Raw genomic sequence first — 12,584 nt, 5'->3', positions numbered from 1 at the left:
CCTCTCATCCTCCCCTCCTCTCCATCCTCCTCTCAATCCTCCTCTCTCACTTCCATCCTCCTCTCTCCTCTCCATCCTTCCTCTCTCCTCTCCATCACCCTCTCTCCTCTCTATCCCCCTTCTGTCCATCCTCCTCTCCATCCTCTCTCCTCTCCATCCTCCTTTCCTCTCTCCTCACCATCCTTCCTCTCTCCTCTCCATCTCCTTTCTCCTCTCCATCCTCGTCTCTCCTCTACATCCTCTTCTCTCCTCTCAATCCTCCTCTCTCCATCCTCGTCTCCGCTCTCCATCCCCCTCTTTATCCTCTCTTCTCTCCACCCCCCTCTCTCCTCTCCATCCCCCGCTCTCCTCTCCATCCCCCGCTCTCCTCTCCATCCTGGGATGGGGGATGCTGTGGGTACCTGCACACCTGTTCATCCCCGGGGTCGCTAGGCGGGCTCGGCCCCGCCCCCGGGCATCAGTGGCGCAGGCGCAGTTCACCGTACCGCAGGCAGGGGGCGTCAACATGGCGGAGGAGTGAGCGGTGTCTGCTCTGATCAGCACAACAACGCCAGCCAGCTGCAGCCGCCATCCCGTTACCCGGCGACCGACCGAAGAGGAGGAGGGGAAGAAGGAGGAAGAGGAGAAAGAGGCCGCCTTATCAGCCGGTGGAGCCCGGGGCTGGCGGGGTGGTAATGGAGGGGGTGTGCGGTAATAGCCCGGGCAGTGTGGATTAGGCAGTGCCTGTCTCCGCAGGTGTAGTGTGTGTGTGTCCCGATCGCCGGTGACTCAGCCCGTTATCTGGAGGATCCGTACAGAAGACAGCAGAGTCTGTCCGTGCCAGGAGGACGAGGAGGAGGAGGACGGGGGAGGATGGCCAGTGACAAGCCGCTGGTGGGGGTCGGCTGCCCGGACAGAGATCTCCCGGGAGGATCGGGCTCCATGGTTCTCCCCGGCGGGGTGATCAACCCGTCCGTCCCCATCCGCAACATGAGGATGAAATTCGCCGTCCTCATCGGCCTCATCCAGGTCGGAGAAGTCAGCAACCGGGACATCGTGGAGACCGTCCTCAACCTGGTAAGAGGCCGGACAGGTGCCCCTCGGGGGTTGGGGCGCTGTGCCCACTGTGTGCCCCTCGGGGGTGGGGGCTGTGCCCACTGTGTGCCCCTCGGGGGTGGGGGCTGTGCCCACTGTGTGCCCCTCGGGGGCAGGAGCTGGACTGGGGTTCTGTGTGCCTTATAGATCATTGGGGGGCCCTACACTGTGTGTGCCCATAGGATCATTATGGTCATCACTGGGGCCCCTGCCCGCCTATAGATAACTGGGGGCCCCTACGCTGTGTGTGTCTGTACATCATCACCAGGGACCCTACAATGTGTTCCAATAGATCATTAGAGGGCCAACACTTTGTGCCTATATATCATTGGGATAATTTTTTTGGGGGGGACTACCGTCTGTACTTAAAAATCAAAAAAATCATCATGGGGCCCTACCGTTTGTGCACCCTGTGTGCATATAGACCATCAGGGACCTCAAGGGAGGGCAAATCTATGTGTGCCTATAGATAAGTCATCCAGGGGGGTTCTAACCTGTATGTGCCTATAGACTTTTGGGGTCCTCCCAGGGGGCTCCTACATTTTGTGCCTATAGATCATTATTATTCCCTTAGGGGCCCCCTGCCCTATGTGCCTATAGATCATTGGGGGCTTCTGGGGCATGACCCTATCTTAAACAAGCTTATAGATCATTGGGCCCTTCTAGAGTGCCCTACCCTGAGTGCCTTTAGATAACCAGGGATCTCCTGGGGGGAGACCCTACCCTACACGTGACTATAGATCGTTGTCCTCCCAGTCGGGCATTACCCTGTATGTGCCTACAGATCATTGGCTGGATGTGCTTGGAAAGCATTGGGGCCCTATTGTACCTATAGGTCAGTGATGGCGAACCTTGGCACCCCAGATGTTTTTGAACTACGTTTCCCATGATGCTCAACTACACTGCAGCGTGCATGAACATTATGGGAAATGTAGTTCCAAAAGATCTGGGGTGCCAAGGTTTGCCATCACTGCTATAGGTCATTAGGGTCGTCCCGAGGGGATGATCATACCCTATGCATATCTATAGATCATTGGGGTCCCCTCAGGGGGCTACCACCTCATCTGTGCTCGGAGAGCATTGGGGCCTTACCTTGTGTGCCTATAGATAATCAGCCCTCCTGGAGGGCCCCTACCCTGTATATGTCTGTAGATCTTCTGGTTCCTCTGAGATATGGCATCTATACCGGGGTGGTTGTGTGCCTATAGATTGTAGTCCCCCCAGTCGGGCATTACCCTATGTGTGCTTATAGATCATTCACTGGCTGTGCTAGGAAAGCATTGGGGCCCTACCCTTTGTGCCTTTAAGTCATTAGGGTCATCCTGGGGGCAAGATCCTACCGTACGCATGTCTATAGATCGTAGTCCTCCTGGAGGGCCCCTACCCTCAATGTGCCTCTAGATCATATTTTTCCTCTGAGATATGGCATCTATACCAGGGTGGTTGTGTGCCCGTAATCCTCCCAGGTGGGCTCTACCTTGTACATGCCTATAGATCATTGGGGTCCTCTCAAGGGGCTACCACCCCATCTGTGCTCAGAGAGCATTGGTGTCCTACCCTGTATGCCTATAGATCAACAGGGTCCTCCTGGAGGGCCCCTACCCAGTATATGCCTGTAGGTCATCTGGTTCCTCCTAGGTAAGGCGAGGGTTGTGTGTCTATAGATTAGCGGCCTCTACCCAGTGTGTGCCTATGGATTGGAGTCCTCCTAGAGATAGCATCTGTACCAGGGGTTGTGTGCCCATAGGCCAGGGCCCACCCTAAGGGAGGGTCTACCCTCTGCGTGTCTATAGATTGGAGGCCATCCTGCGGGATGGAGACCGGAGATTAACTCCTGTGTGTGCGCCTATAGATCGGAGTCCTCCTAGAGATGGCATCTGTACCGGAGAGGTTGTGTCAATATTGCTCAGGTGTCCTCCTGGGGAAGGAGGGGTTGGGTGTACCCTGTGCATGTCTATAGATCGGATTTCTCCTAGGGGTGGCATCTGTGCCAGGTGGGCTCCAGCATGTGTGCCTATAGATCCTCCTAGCATCAGGCATGGGAATCTCAGGGATGGCATCTGTGCCTAGGCCCCCGTCCTGTGGATATGGTCGTACTGCAGGAAGCCCAACGTCCTCTCACCATTAGCTGGTCACTAATAACACTGAATGTTCTATTAGAAATTCTTTACAGAACCATCAGAGGCTAAACTGGGGATCATAAGGCTGTACTGTGCTCCCCTTCCTGTGCTCAATGCTTTACTCCCAATCTGGGGATATCTCTTATTGGATATGTCACACAGATTTGCAGCTCCTCTTATTAGTGAAAGGTTAAAGGTGGCACCTTTGGGGCTGCATTGGCCATGAATGGCCTGTGTGCCGTAGATCAAAAGGCTCCCCTTCCAGAAGCTGACAGCTGATCTGGGCAATGCTGATGATGGATATGAATTGCAGATTTGCAGTTCCCTCAGCTAGTAAAGGGTTAAAGCTAGCACTTTTAACGGCTGCATTGGCCACAATGGCCTGTGTGCTGTAGATAATGCCGCTGCCTTTCCCCTCCATTGCCTCCCAGCAGGTGACAGCTGATCTGGGAAACCCTGAGCTTTCTCCTTCACATTGCACACCCTTCGATTAATCAGGGGTTAAAGCAGCATCCTCCAGGGTGCAGTTGCTGTGAGCGGCCCATATGCTGCGGTATTAAATGTCTTGGAAGCTATGTGCAGCTCCTCTTCTCCCCCCTTCCATGTCTTTAAATATATATGGCATCCTTGCAAGTGGAAGGAGACCCCGGAGGATTGATGCAGCGCTGTCATTGCCGTCACCTCCGTGGGAGCGGAGGGGTTAATCGTGGCTAGTGTGTCTGATCATGCATCTGATTATCCCTGAAGATTAGGCATCAGGGTGCGTGGAAACCTGTGCTTGACATTACATGTGTCATGCACATACAAAGCCTTTCCTTCCACATCTCACAGATTATATGACAAAGGCTTAGGAAGCTTTGATTAGTTGGAGCCTTAAATTGTAATTATGGAGGAGAACGTTGAGTCCAGGCTTTATCAAGGCATCCTCATAGGCCGCTCTCCCGTCTTTTTATCTAATTTAATGAATAAAGAAATAAAAATGACAAAGCCTGTATGAACTTATGTCCTTTAGAATTGAACGCGTGCTTTGCGATTTTTATTTTTTGCGAAGAAGGCCTCATTGCCACTCGCCTTTTATCTGTGCCGGCCTGGTATTGTATTGCAGTGACTTTGTAGACCTCTTATAGAGGAGATGTCTTAGCCAAAATGCGCCGCGTTCCATTAAATATTCTATATGGAAGAACACCGTATGTATTTGAGTTCTTATGGAGGTTGTTGGTGGTGGCGATGCGTTTATAACGTTATAAATCCCGGTTTATTACTGGATCCTGGTAGATTTAAAGCAAATTGATAAAGGCACGCAATTCCGACGTTCTTCACCGCCTGCTGGCACAATCCCATATATGTTCCCTTTGAGTCACTGTGACCTCGTCTCCCCCCCCCCCCACCACCACAACAGAATTGCTGAATGTAGATCCTCCCGTGACACGGCATTAAACCATTCCGATTCACAAGGCACAGAATGAACCATGTTTTAGGAAGCCGGGGCACCAAATGCTGACTCATTTGTTTCATATTTGATTGTGCTGCCAAATAGATTGTGCTCCGGCTCATTATACTGTATCATGGTTTGTCTTTTGCAACACGGGGCAGCATTACAATAATCCTCACAGCCAAGGTTTTAAAACTGCTTCATTAGGCCAGTCTTAGGAATCAAGTAGCACACAATTGTAACTAATGGATTAATCCACCCCACCATGAGATGCGGACTGTCTGGGGGATTGGGAGCTGTCACATTGGCCCCTGTAGGGTGGAATGGGACTGATGGGGGAAGAGTTCATGCCTGGAGCATCTTGTCATCTTTAGTCAGGTGTTGTGGAGGCAGCAGGCTGCTTCTGTCTCTTCTGTGCACGCTTCTCGATTTGCATTTGACCCAGTGCATGCAGCCAGAAACCGCAGCAGCACAGGCGTGCAAAATTATTCTAATATTTATGGCGTGCTTGGATGATTAATATATGTAATGCTGTGGAAATGGCACATTAAAAAGATGTATATTAAAAAATTATAATATATATATATATATATATATATATATAAAATTTTTTCAGCAGGAACGCAGTTCCGGCACCTCCAGCCCTAAATCTATATAATGGCTAGGGGTGCTGGGTTGTGCTACAGTGTCTATGGTTGCAGGGTGTGGGTGGGGGGTCTTGTTGCTGCTGGTGGACCTATTTGTCTCTGGAAGGGATCTATTTTTGCAGGGGGGGGGTGTATTCTGGTGAGGGGGGGTCTACTATTGTTGGGGTTGGTCTTATGTTGCGGGGGGGGTCAGTTATCGCTGGAGGGAATCTACTGTTGAGGGAGCAGTCTATTGTAGCTGGCTGCTGGAGGGTCTATTGATGATGTTTGTGGGGAGATCTGTTATTGCTGCTGGGGGGGGTCTATATTTGGTTGTGGATGGTCCATTGTTGCTTGGGGGGTCTATAGTTGTTGACTGCAGGGGATCTATTTTACTGCTTTTCTTGTTATCATTAACAAGTTCTATATAAGTTACTTGGTACTACAAATGTTACTTGGTGCCGTATTCTCTAAAAGGGGCAGTACTGGGAGGTGGGTAGGGGCAGAACCAAGGAAGGGTGCTAGGAGGTAGGTAGGAGCAGAGACGAAGTAACTCCTAAAGGGGGAGTTCCTGCACCTAATCTTTGAGAAAAAAGAGCCCAGAAAAAGGAACACATAATGGTAATACATACAAAAAAATATATATATTGTATGTGTTGTTTATATATATATATATATATATATATATATATATATATATATATATATATATATATATATATATATATATATCTCTCACACACACACTGGTACCTTCTTGGATTAAGAGCATTATTAGTTCCAGAAGAATGCTTGTAATCCAAAGCTCTCGTATTTCAAAGCGAGTTTCCCCATAGGAGTCAATGGAAACTCAGATAATTCACTTCACAGTGACTGCTATTGTATGCAGTACTGCATGTGGCAAGAGTTGGGGGGGCGTCGGAGAGGCGCAGAGATACTCAGGAACGGAGTGTTTCCGAACGGCTCCGAGTGTCACTGGCGTCCCCGCACCTTTGGCCAAATGTGGTACTGCACACCCCAGAGGCTTGAATCCTGCTCGTCTTTCGAGACAAAGCTCGCAAACCAAGTCAGGATTAAAAATTAAAAAAAAAAAGCTTATAATGCGAAACGCTCGTAAACCGCTTTACTCGCAATCGGAGGTATTACTGTGTGTGTGTGTGTGTGTGTGTGTGTAAAATATATATTAGAGCTGCATGATCCTAGCCAAAATGAGGATCATGATTTATTTATTTTTTTTTGCTTAGAATAGAGATCACGATTCTCACGGCGTAACATCATATTTCACATTATACAAAAAATTGGGCTAACTTTAGTTAGTTTTAGTTTTTTTATGAAAGTGCATTCTTTCTGAAAAAAATTGCGTTTCAAAGACCGCTGCGCAAATACAGTGGGACATAAAATATTGCAACAACCACCATTTTATTTTGTAGGGTCTCTGCTAAAAAAAAAAAAAATATTGTTTGGGGGTTCTAAGTAATTTTCTACCAAAAAATACTGATTTTAACTTGTAAGCAACAAATGACAGAAAAAGGTTTAGTCTTTAAGTGCTTAAACTGACCTCATTTATAGATGGGAGTTCATTCTTTTGATCTAAAAGGACAGAAGATACAATGTTTCTCTTTATCTCTGCCTAAGCAATACTGTGATAAACTTGACAGGCTGCCTTTTTTTTTTTTTTTTTTTTTGACAGCTGTCAGCAGAGAACTCTCTGCACTGAATCAGGAAAATGCTGTGTTAAGATCGTGAGGGGGGTAGAATCTAGATTCTTTAACGATTAATCATGCAGCTTATATATATATGTATGTACAAACGTATGCATTGGGGTGCCTACGCCTAAAAACTTTGATTGTGATACACATTACATATCACCATGCGCATGCCGTGCAATAATGTGCAATAATTCTAGCACCAGGCCACAAAAATTGGAGCTACCACTATTTTTATTCTCTGGGGCTACCTAAGAGAAGAGGTTTGTCATTGAAAATAAAGCTTTGTTAAAAAGAAAAAAAACTGGGTCCTAACTTTTTTTTTTTAGCTGGCTTTTAGAGTCAAAGTTAAGTCATATACAATTTTTTTTTTAATATATATATAAAATATTAATATTGAAAGGCTTTGCTTATTCTTAAAGAAAATGGCTCCATGCATTGTGAAGCAGGGATACACCGATACCAGTTTTTTAAGACCGGGTAACAAAACTTTGTCAGGTACTCGGTGATACCAATTACTGATGCCTAGCCTGGGTTCTAGAGCTGCGCGAATAATCTTTGAAAAATCGCAGTCTCGATTAAACCCCCCCCCCCCTCACGATCTCTAGTCAGCATTTACAGGATTCATTCATGTAACAAGTTAGTGCAGAGCCGTTTTCTACTCTGAGCTGTCAAATATTTGCTTTTATTTTATTTTTTTTATCAACATTGTCAGCGCTGGGAGATAACTATAAACAAAGTATCTTTTAGATCAAAGGAATGAACTTCTTCTGTAAATGAGGTCAGTTTAACCACTTAAAGACTAAACCTTTTTCTGACACTTGTTGCTTACAAGTTAAGATCAGTATTTTCTGCTAGAAAATCACTTAGAACCTCCAAACATTATATATATATTTTTTTAACAGAGACCCTAGAGCATTGATGGCAAACCTTGGCACACCAGATGTTTTTGAACTACATTTCCCATGATGCTCAACTACGCTGTAGAGTGCATGAGCATCATGGGAAATGTAGTTCAAAACATCTGGGGTGTCAAGGTTGGCCATCACTGCCCCAAAGAATAAAATGGCGGTTGTTGCAATATTTTATGTCACACGATTTGCTCAGTGGTCTTTCAAACGTGATTTTTTTTTTTGGGGGGGGGGGGGATGCACTTCAATTAATTAAAAGAAAACGAAACAGTAAAGTTAGCCCAACTTTTTTTTGTATAATGTGAAAGATGATGTTACGCCGCAAGAATTGTGATCTTTATTCTAAGAAAAAAATTGTGATTCTCATTTTAGCCAGAATCATGCAGCTCCACTGGGTTCACATATGTGCGGGGGCGGTTTGCAGCGTGACTTCGTTCAGTGGTTCAGGTGCGATTTCAGGTGTGAATTGTTAAAGTGTATGACATTGGAAATCGCACCTCAACAGAGCTGAAAATTGTACCAGACTCTTTTTGAAATTGCACTGCGGCCAGCAACCGTGGGATTTTTTTTTTTTTTTTTTTTTAAAGAGTCAGGTACGATTTTCAGTCAGGTTCAGATGTGATTTCCAATGTCCTACACTTTAACAGTTTTACACCTGAACCACTGAACAAAATCTCACCGGACTCTTGAAGGTATTGGTTTTAGTATCGGAGCCTTTGCACGAGTAGAAGTACTTGTGCAACACCTTAGTGTTGGTGCTATGCTATTGTGAAGTATACTATAGGGCTGTTTTCATATACACTTCTGTATTGCTTTGGATGCCCATGTACTAAAACTTGCCTTGTAGTGCAATGTACCTTGCATATGTTTTCAGCACACCTAAAGGTCCAGCATGGCCAACGGTGATACTGTGATGTGATTGCTTCAATAAATGTTTGGACTATGGGTTTCTATGTGGAGACGTATGAAATGTCACTTTGGGACACTTCAAATAAAGTTATAAAAGAAAAAGTAAACAGTGCGGTGTGCTGAAACGCACATCACACTGCCATCCCACTGTCGCCGACCTAACCACAGCCCTCATGCCACAACTGAATGAGTTAGCCATGCAGTGCTGTGTGAAGGATACTTTAAGGCTGGAGTGGACAAATTCATTTGGAAATCAGGAGCCAGCAGGATTTTTTTTTTCTTTTAGGCGCCACCTACATTGACAACATTTAGAGAAAACCTCAAAAGTTAGATGCCAGCTGAAATTTTTAGGGGCATTTGGCTATGTGGCTCCTGCTATTTGTCCAGATTTGTGTTAAAAGTGAAGTTCACCTTTTGTTTAACTGCTTGGCAACCCCCCCATGCAGATATACTGCGGCAGGGCAGCCGCTCTGTGCCAGATCACGTACTTAGTATGTGATCTGACACTTCCGGGTATGGGGCGCACACGCTGCTGGTGACCCGCTCCCGCTGTGATTGGACGCAGCAAGAGTCTATCAGCAGGGATTGTTCCAGAGATCAGCAGAACGGTGGTCTGCCTGTGTAAACAAGGCAGATCGCCATTCTTTGTCTTCACACAGTTAATGCACCCCCCCATACAGTTAGTAAACATTCCCTAGGCACACAGTGACTGCCCCTGATGTTAACCCCTTCCCTGTCAGTGTCATTAGTACAGTGACAGTGCATTTTTTTTAAGCATTGATCACTATATTAGTGTCAATGGTCCCCAAAAATTGTCACTTAGTATCAGATTTGTCCGCCACAATGTCACTCACCATTATTAGTAAAAAAGTAAAATCCATAAATCTATCCCATGGTTTGTAGACGCTATAACTTTTGCACAAACCAATCACTATACGCTTATTGGAATTCTTTTTACAAAAAATATGTAGCAGAATATATATTGGCCCAAATTGATGATGAAATTAGATTTTTAAAATGTTGTTATTGGATATGATTTATAGCAGAAAGTTTAAATTGTCGGTCTTTTTTTTTTTTGATAATAGTGCAAAAAATAAAAACTGCAGAGGATATCTCCTATCATATATATATATATATAATTTGTGTGTGTATATAGATATATATAGATATCTATATACATACACATGCTTACCGGTTCTCTGAATGAAACAGCATGAATGGGAATACTTTGTCAACCAAAAGAATATTCCAATAAATGCCGTCTACTGTCAGTAAGCAAAGTCTGTTGGCGTACCGGATCATTGTGAATTGTGTTATATTTGTATTTTATTTTTGTTTATGGTTAAGTTTTGTCAGTAGAACATGCCAGCTTTTCTTTATGTACAAGGACAGGCATAGGGAAGACTATCTTGATGGGCATATAGTTGTTCCAATAAATGATTTTCTGCTTGTGACATGCTCTAGTAATTGGAATGTATCTGCTCGCCGCGTGTATTGAATATGCATTGTGTGTTGCCCGTCCAATGAGAGACGTGATGCTTTTATCAGCAGGAAGCTAATCAGTCTGGAGAGCAGCTGCAGTAGCAATGCATTGTGGTTAGGATGCTGCTATACAATGACGTAAGGAAATAAACGAATCTGTTTTATGGTACCTTTTACTTGGAAAGAGAACAGACTGCTTGTGTCGCCGAGCGTTATGAAACAGCCAGAGCACATTATTCGCCACTTGCCTAAAATGTTCATTGCTTCCATTTGATGGGTCGTTCCAAATGTTTGACTGCCTTTTACACAAAATCCATCTTTAGAGGATCACGGTTTAGGTTTGTAAGGCAGTCTGTTGTCTTTTGTACCTGCAGTGCCTTTTAGTGTGCTTATTACACAGTGGGATGAATACAGACATTGCAGTGTGATGGCATTAATGAGCATAATGGTGGACTTGTTCTAGGATGTCAAAATCAGATCTGCACAAATAGAGACTAGAAGTTCTCCTATTTTTTTTTTTTTTTTTTTAAAAAGGTGGTCATTTTTAATTTTGCATGACAATAAAAGGCATTTAACGTTGAAGTTTAAGTTTGAATTATATTGCATACTTGGTCCAGTGTGGCACAATGTAATGCGCCCGACCCCTAATTTACATGCAGGGTGCCAGACGCATGGATTCCAATGGGAGGTTTTCTTTTTTTTAGAAGCACATAATTAGAGCTGGAGGCTCTAATTGGCTTCAAAAAAGGGTGGGCTCGGGGCGAGCCAATCCAATTGTGTGACCATAGTGAATTAATATTCGTTATGTTCTTCCTGCTTCTCCTCCCGGCCAATTGCAGCTGAGGAAGCTGGTCCTGAGACCCGATTGGCCGAGAGGAGAAGCGATCCTATTGGCCATTGAGGGAGGAAACGCAGGGGAAACCATGTCTGCGTGAAGCCGGGGAAGGAGGAGACGCTAAGGCCTGCCGCTCGGAGGAAGCCCGTGATTTTGATGGAGTAAGTGCGGGGACCCGACCGGGGGGGGGCTTTCGGGTGGTGGTGTCGGCTGGACGGATTGCTGCCCCGGCCAAAAAAAATATACCACCTGCCACCACTGCTGGTACACACAATGAGAATATCGGATGAATGATCGTCTGGTTTTTTATTTATTTTTTTTTTTTTAATGCATGCTAGTCTCCTATCAAAAACAAATAGGTTACTAGAGTTACGGAAATTCTTGTAAGACAAAATACAAGGTTTCACGATCATTTAATATCTACCTAATTTTCCGAACATGCGTGGTCTTGGGCACTTGATTTTTTTTTTTACAAGCAAAAATTGTTCTAAATAAATTAAATTTAGTTTGTTCTGTTACCTAACGAGAAATTTTCATGCTCGTCCCTTTGGATAATTTTGCAAGAACTGTTATAATTGGCTCTCAAATGCTGTGTACTAACGACCATATGCTCAGACGATTGCTCCAAAAACTGTATTTTTCGTCAGATTTTCTCATCCTGTGTACTAGACATTAGATGCGATGCGCATTTAACTCTTGTAATGTGGATTTGGAATGGAGGGAAGGGGGCGCACTGCAAGGGTATTATTTTTTTTACCCATTAGCACTTCTGCTGCCATTTTGGCGTGAGTGGTTTTATTCTGCTCCAAATATATAATGGGTACAAAAAAAATCTAGAGAATGTGTTCAGCTAATTTCTAATGGATTCAGTTGGGGGAAAAAAATGTGTGAATCATGGGTGAGAGCTGTATGAAAAAAGTTATACATGTACCCCAAAGTGTTGGCACAAAGACTCAGGTCAGACTAACCTTACCTACTCCCTCCCTCATTCTAAGCCCTATATGAACTACCCTATAAAAGAAAGATGTGTATACTTCCCTAATCTGAGGGTGTGCCAATCCCGTCATGTGATTGGCTCCAGCACCAGCTTCAGGGAAGAGCAGGGACAGCAAGCAAAAGATGCTCCATAGAAAGTCTATGGGTGGCATTGCCACAGTTGTTGCTGTTCCCTCCTCTCCCCTGAAGCCGGCTGTAGGGGAGATCATGTGACTAAACTGGAGCGCCCTTAAGTAAACACATCTTCACTTTACAGGGTAGTCAGTACAGTATAGGACTATGAATGTGGGTGAAAGTTCATTGAGTCCTGGCAGGGAAGGCTCCCCATCTGTAGAACACAGTGCTGCGGGAGGGATTAAACAAACCAACCTGTGGTGGAAGGAAAGAAAGTTGCATAATCTATGGCCTGCCTTAGCTTAACCCTTCCACTGCCAGGTTCGTGTCCCCCCAATACCTCTGATCACCCCCATACTACCCCCGATCCATGGCTGCT

The 12,584-nt window shown here is 45.2% G+C and overlaps 1 protein-coding gene across 9 annotated transcripts in view; it reads left to right on the top strand.

Annotated features, from left to right (window-relative positions):
• Positions 1–363: 363 nt before the first annotated feature.
• The window catches only part of NBEA (neurobeachin), a 919,734-nt gene continuing 907,513 nt past the window's right edge, over positions 364–12,584 (top strand). For 5 of the 9 annotated variants that reach the window (XM_073613326.1, XM_073613320.1, XM_073613322.1 and 2 more), the window contains exon 1: positions 367–1,056. In XM_073613326.1, coding sequence (XP_073469427.1) covers positions 853–1,056 — 204 coding nt within the window. In that variant the 5' untranslated portion in view covers positions 367–852. Of the gene's footprint in view, positions 1,057–12,584 lie in introns of all 9 variants that reach the window. The other 4 variants (XM_073613318.1, XM_073613319.1, XM_073613325.1 and 1 more) reach the window with 2 other exon arrangements.

The sequence above is a fragment of the Aquarana catesbeiana genome, linkage group LG02 (assembly GCF_042186555.1).
Source record: "Aquarana catesbeiana isolate 2022-GZ linkage group LG02, ASM4218655v1, whole genome shotgun sequence".
Taxonomy (NCBI): domain Eukaryota; kingdom Metazoa; phylum Chordata; class Amphibia; order Anura; family Ranidae; genus Aquarana; species Aquarana catesbeiana.
The sequence above is the reverse complement of the archived record's forward strand: the minus strand, read 5'-3'. Positions and strand labels throughout refer to the sequence as shown.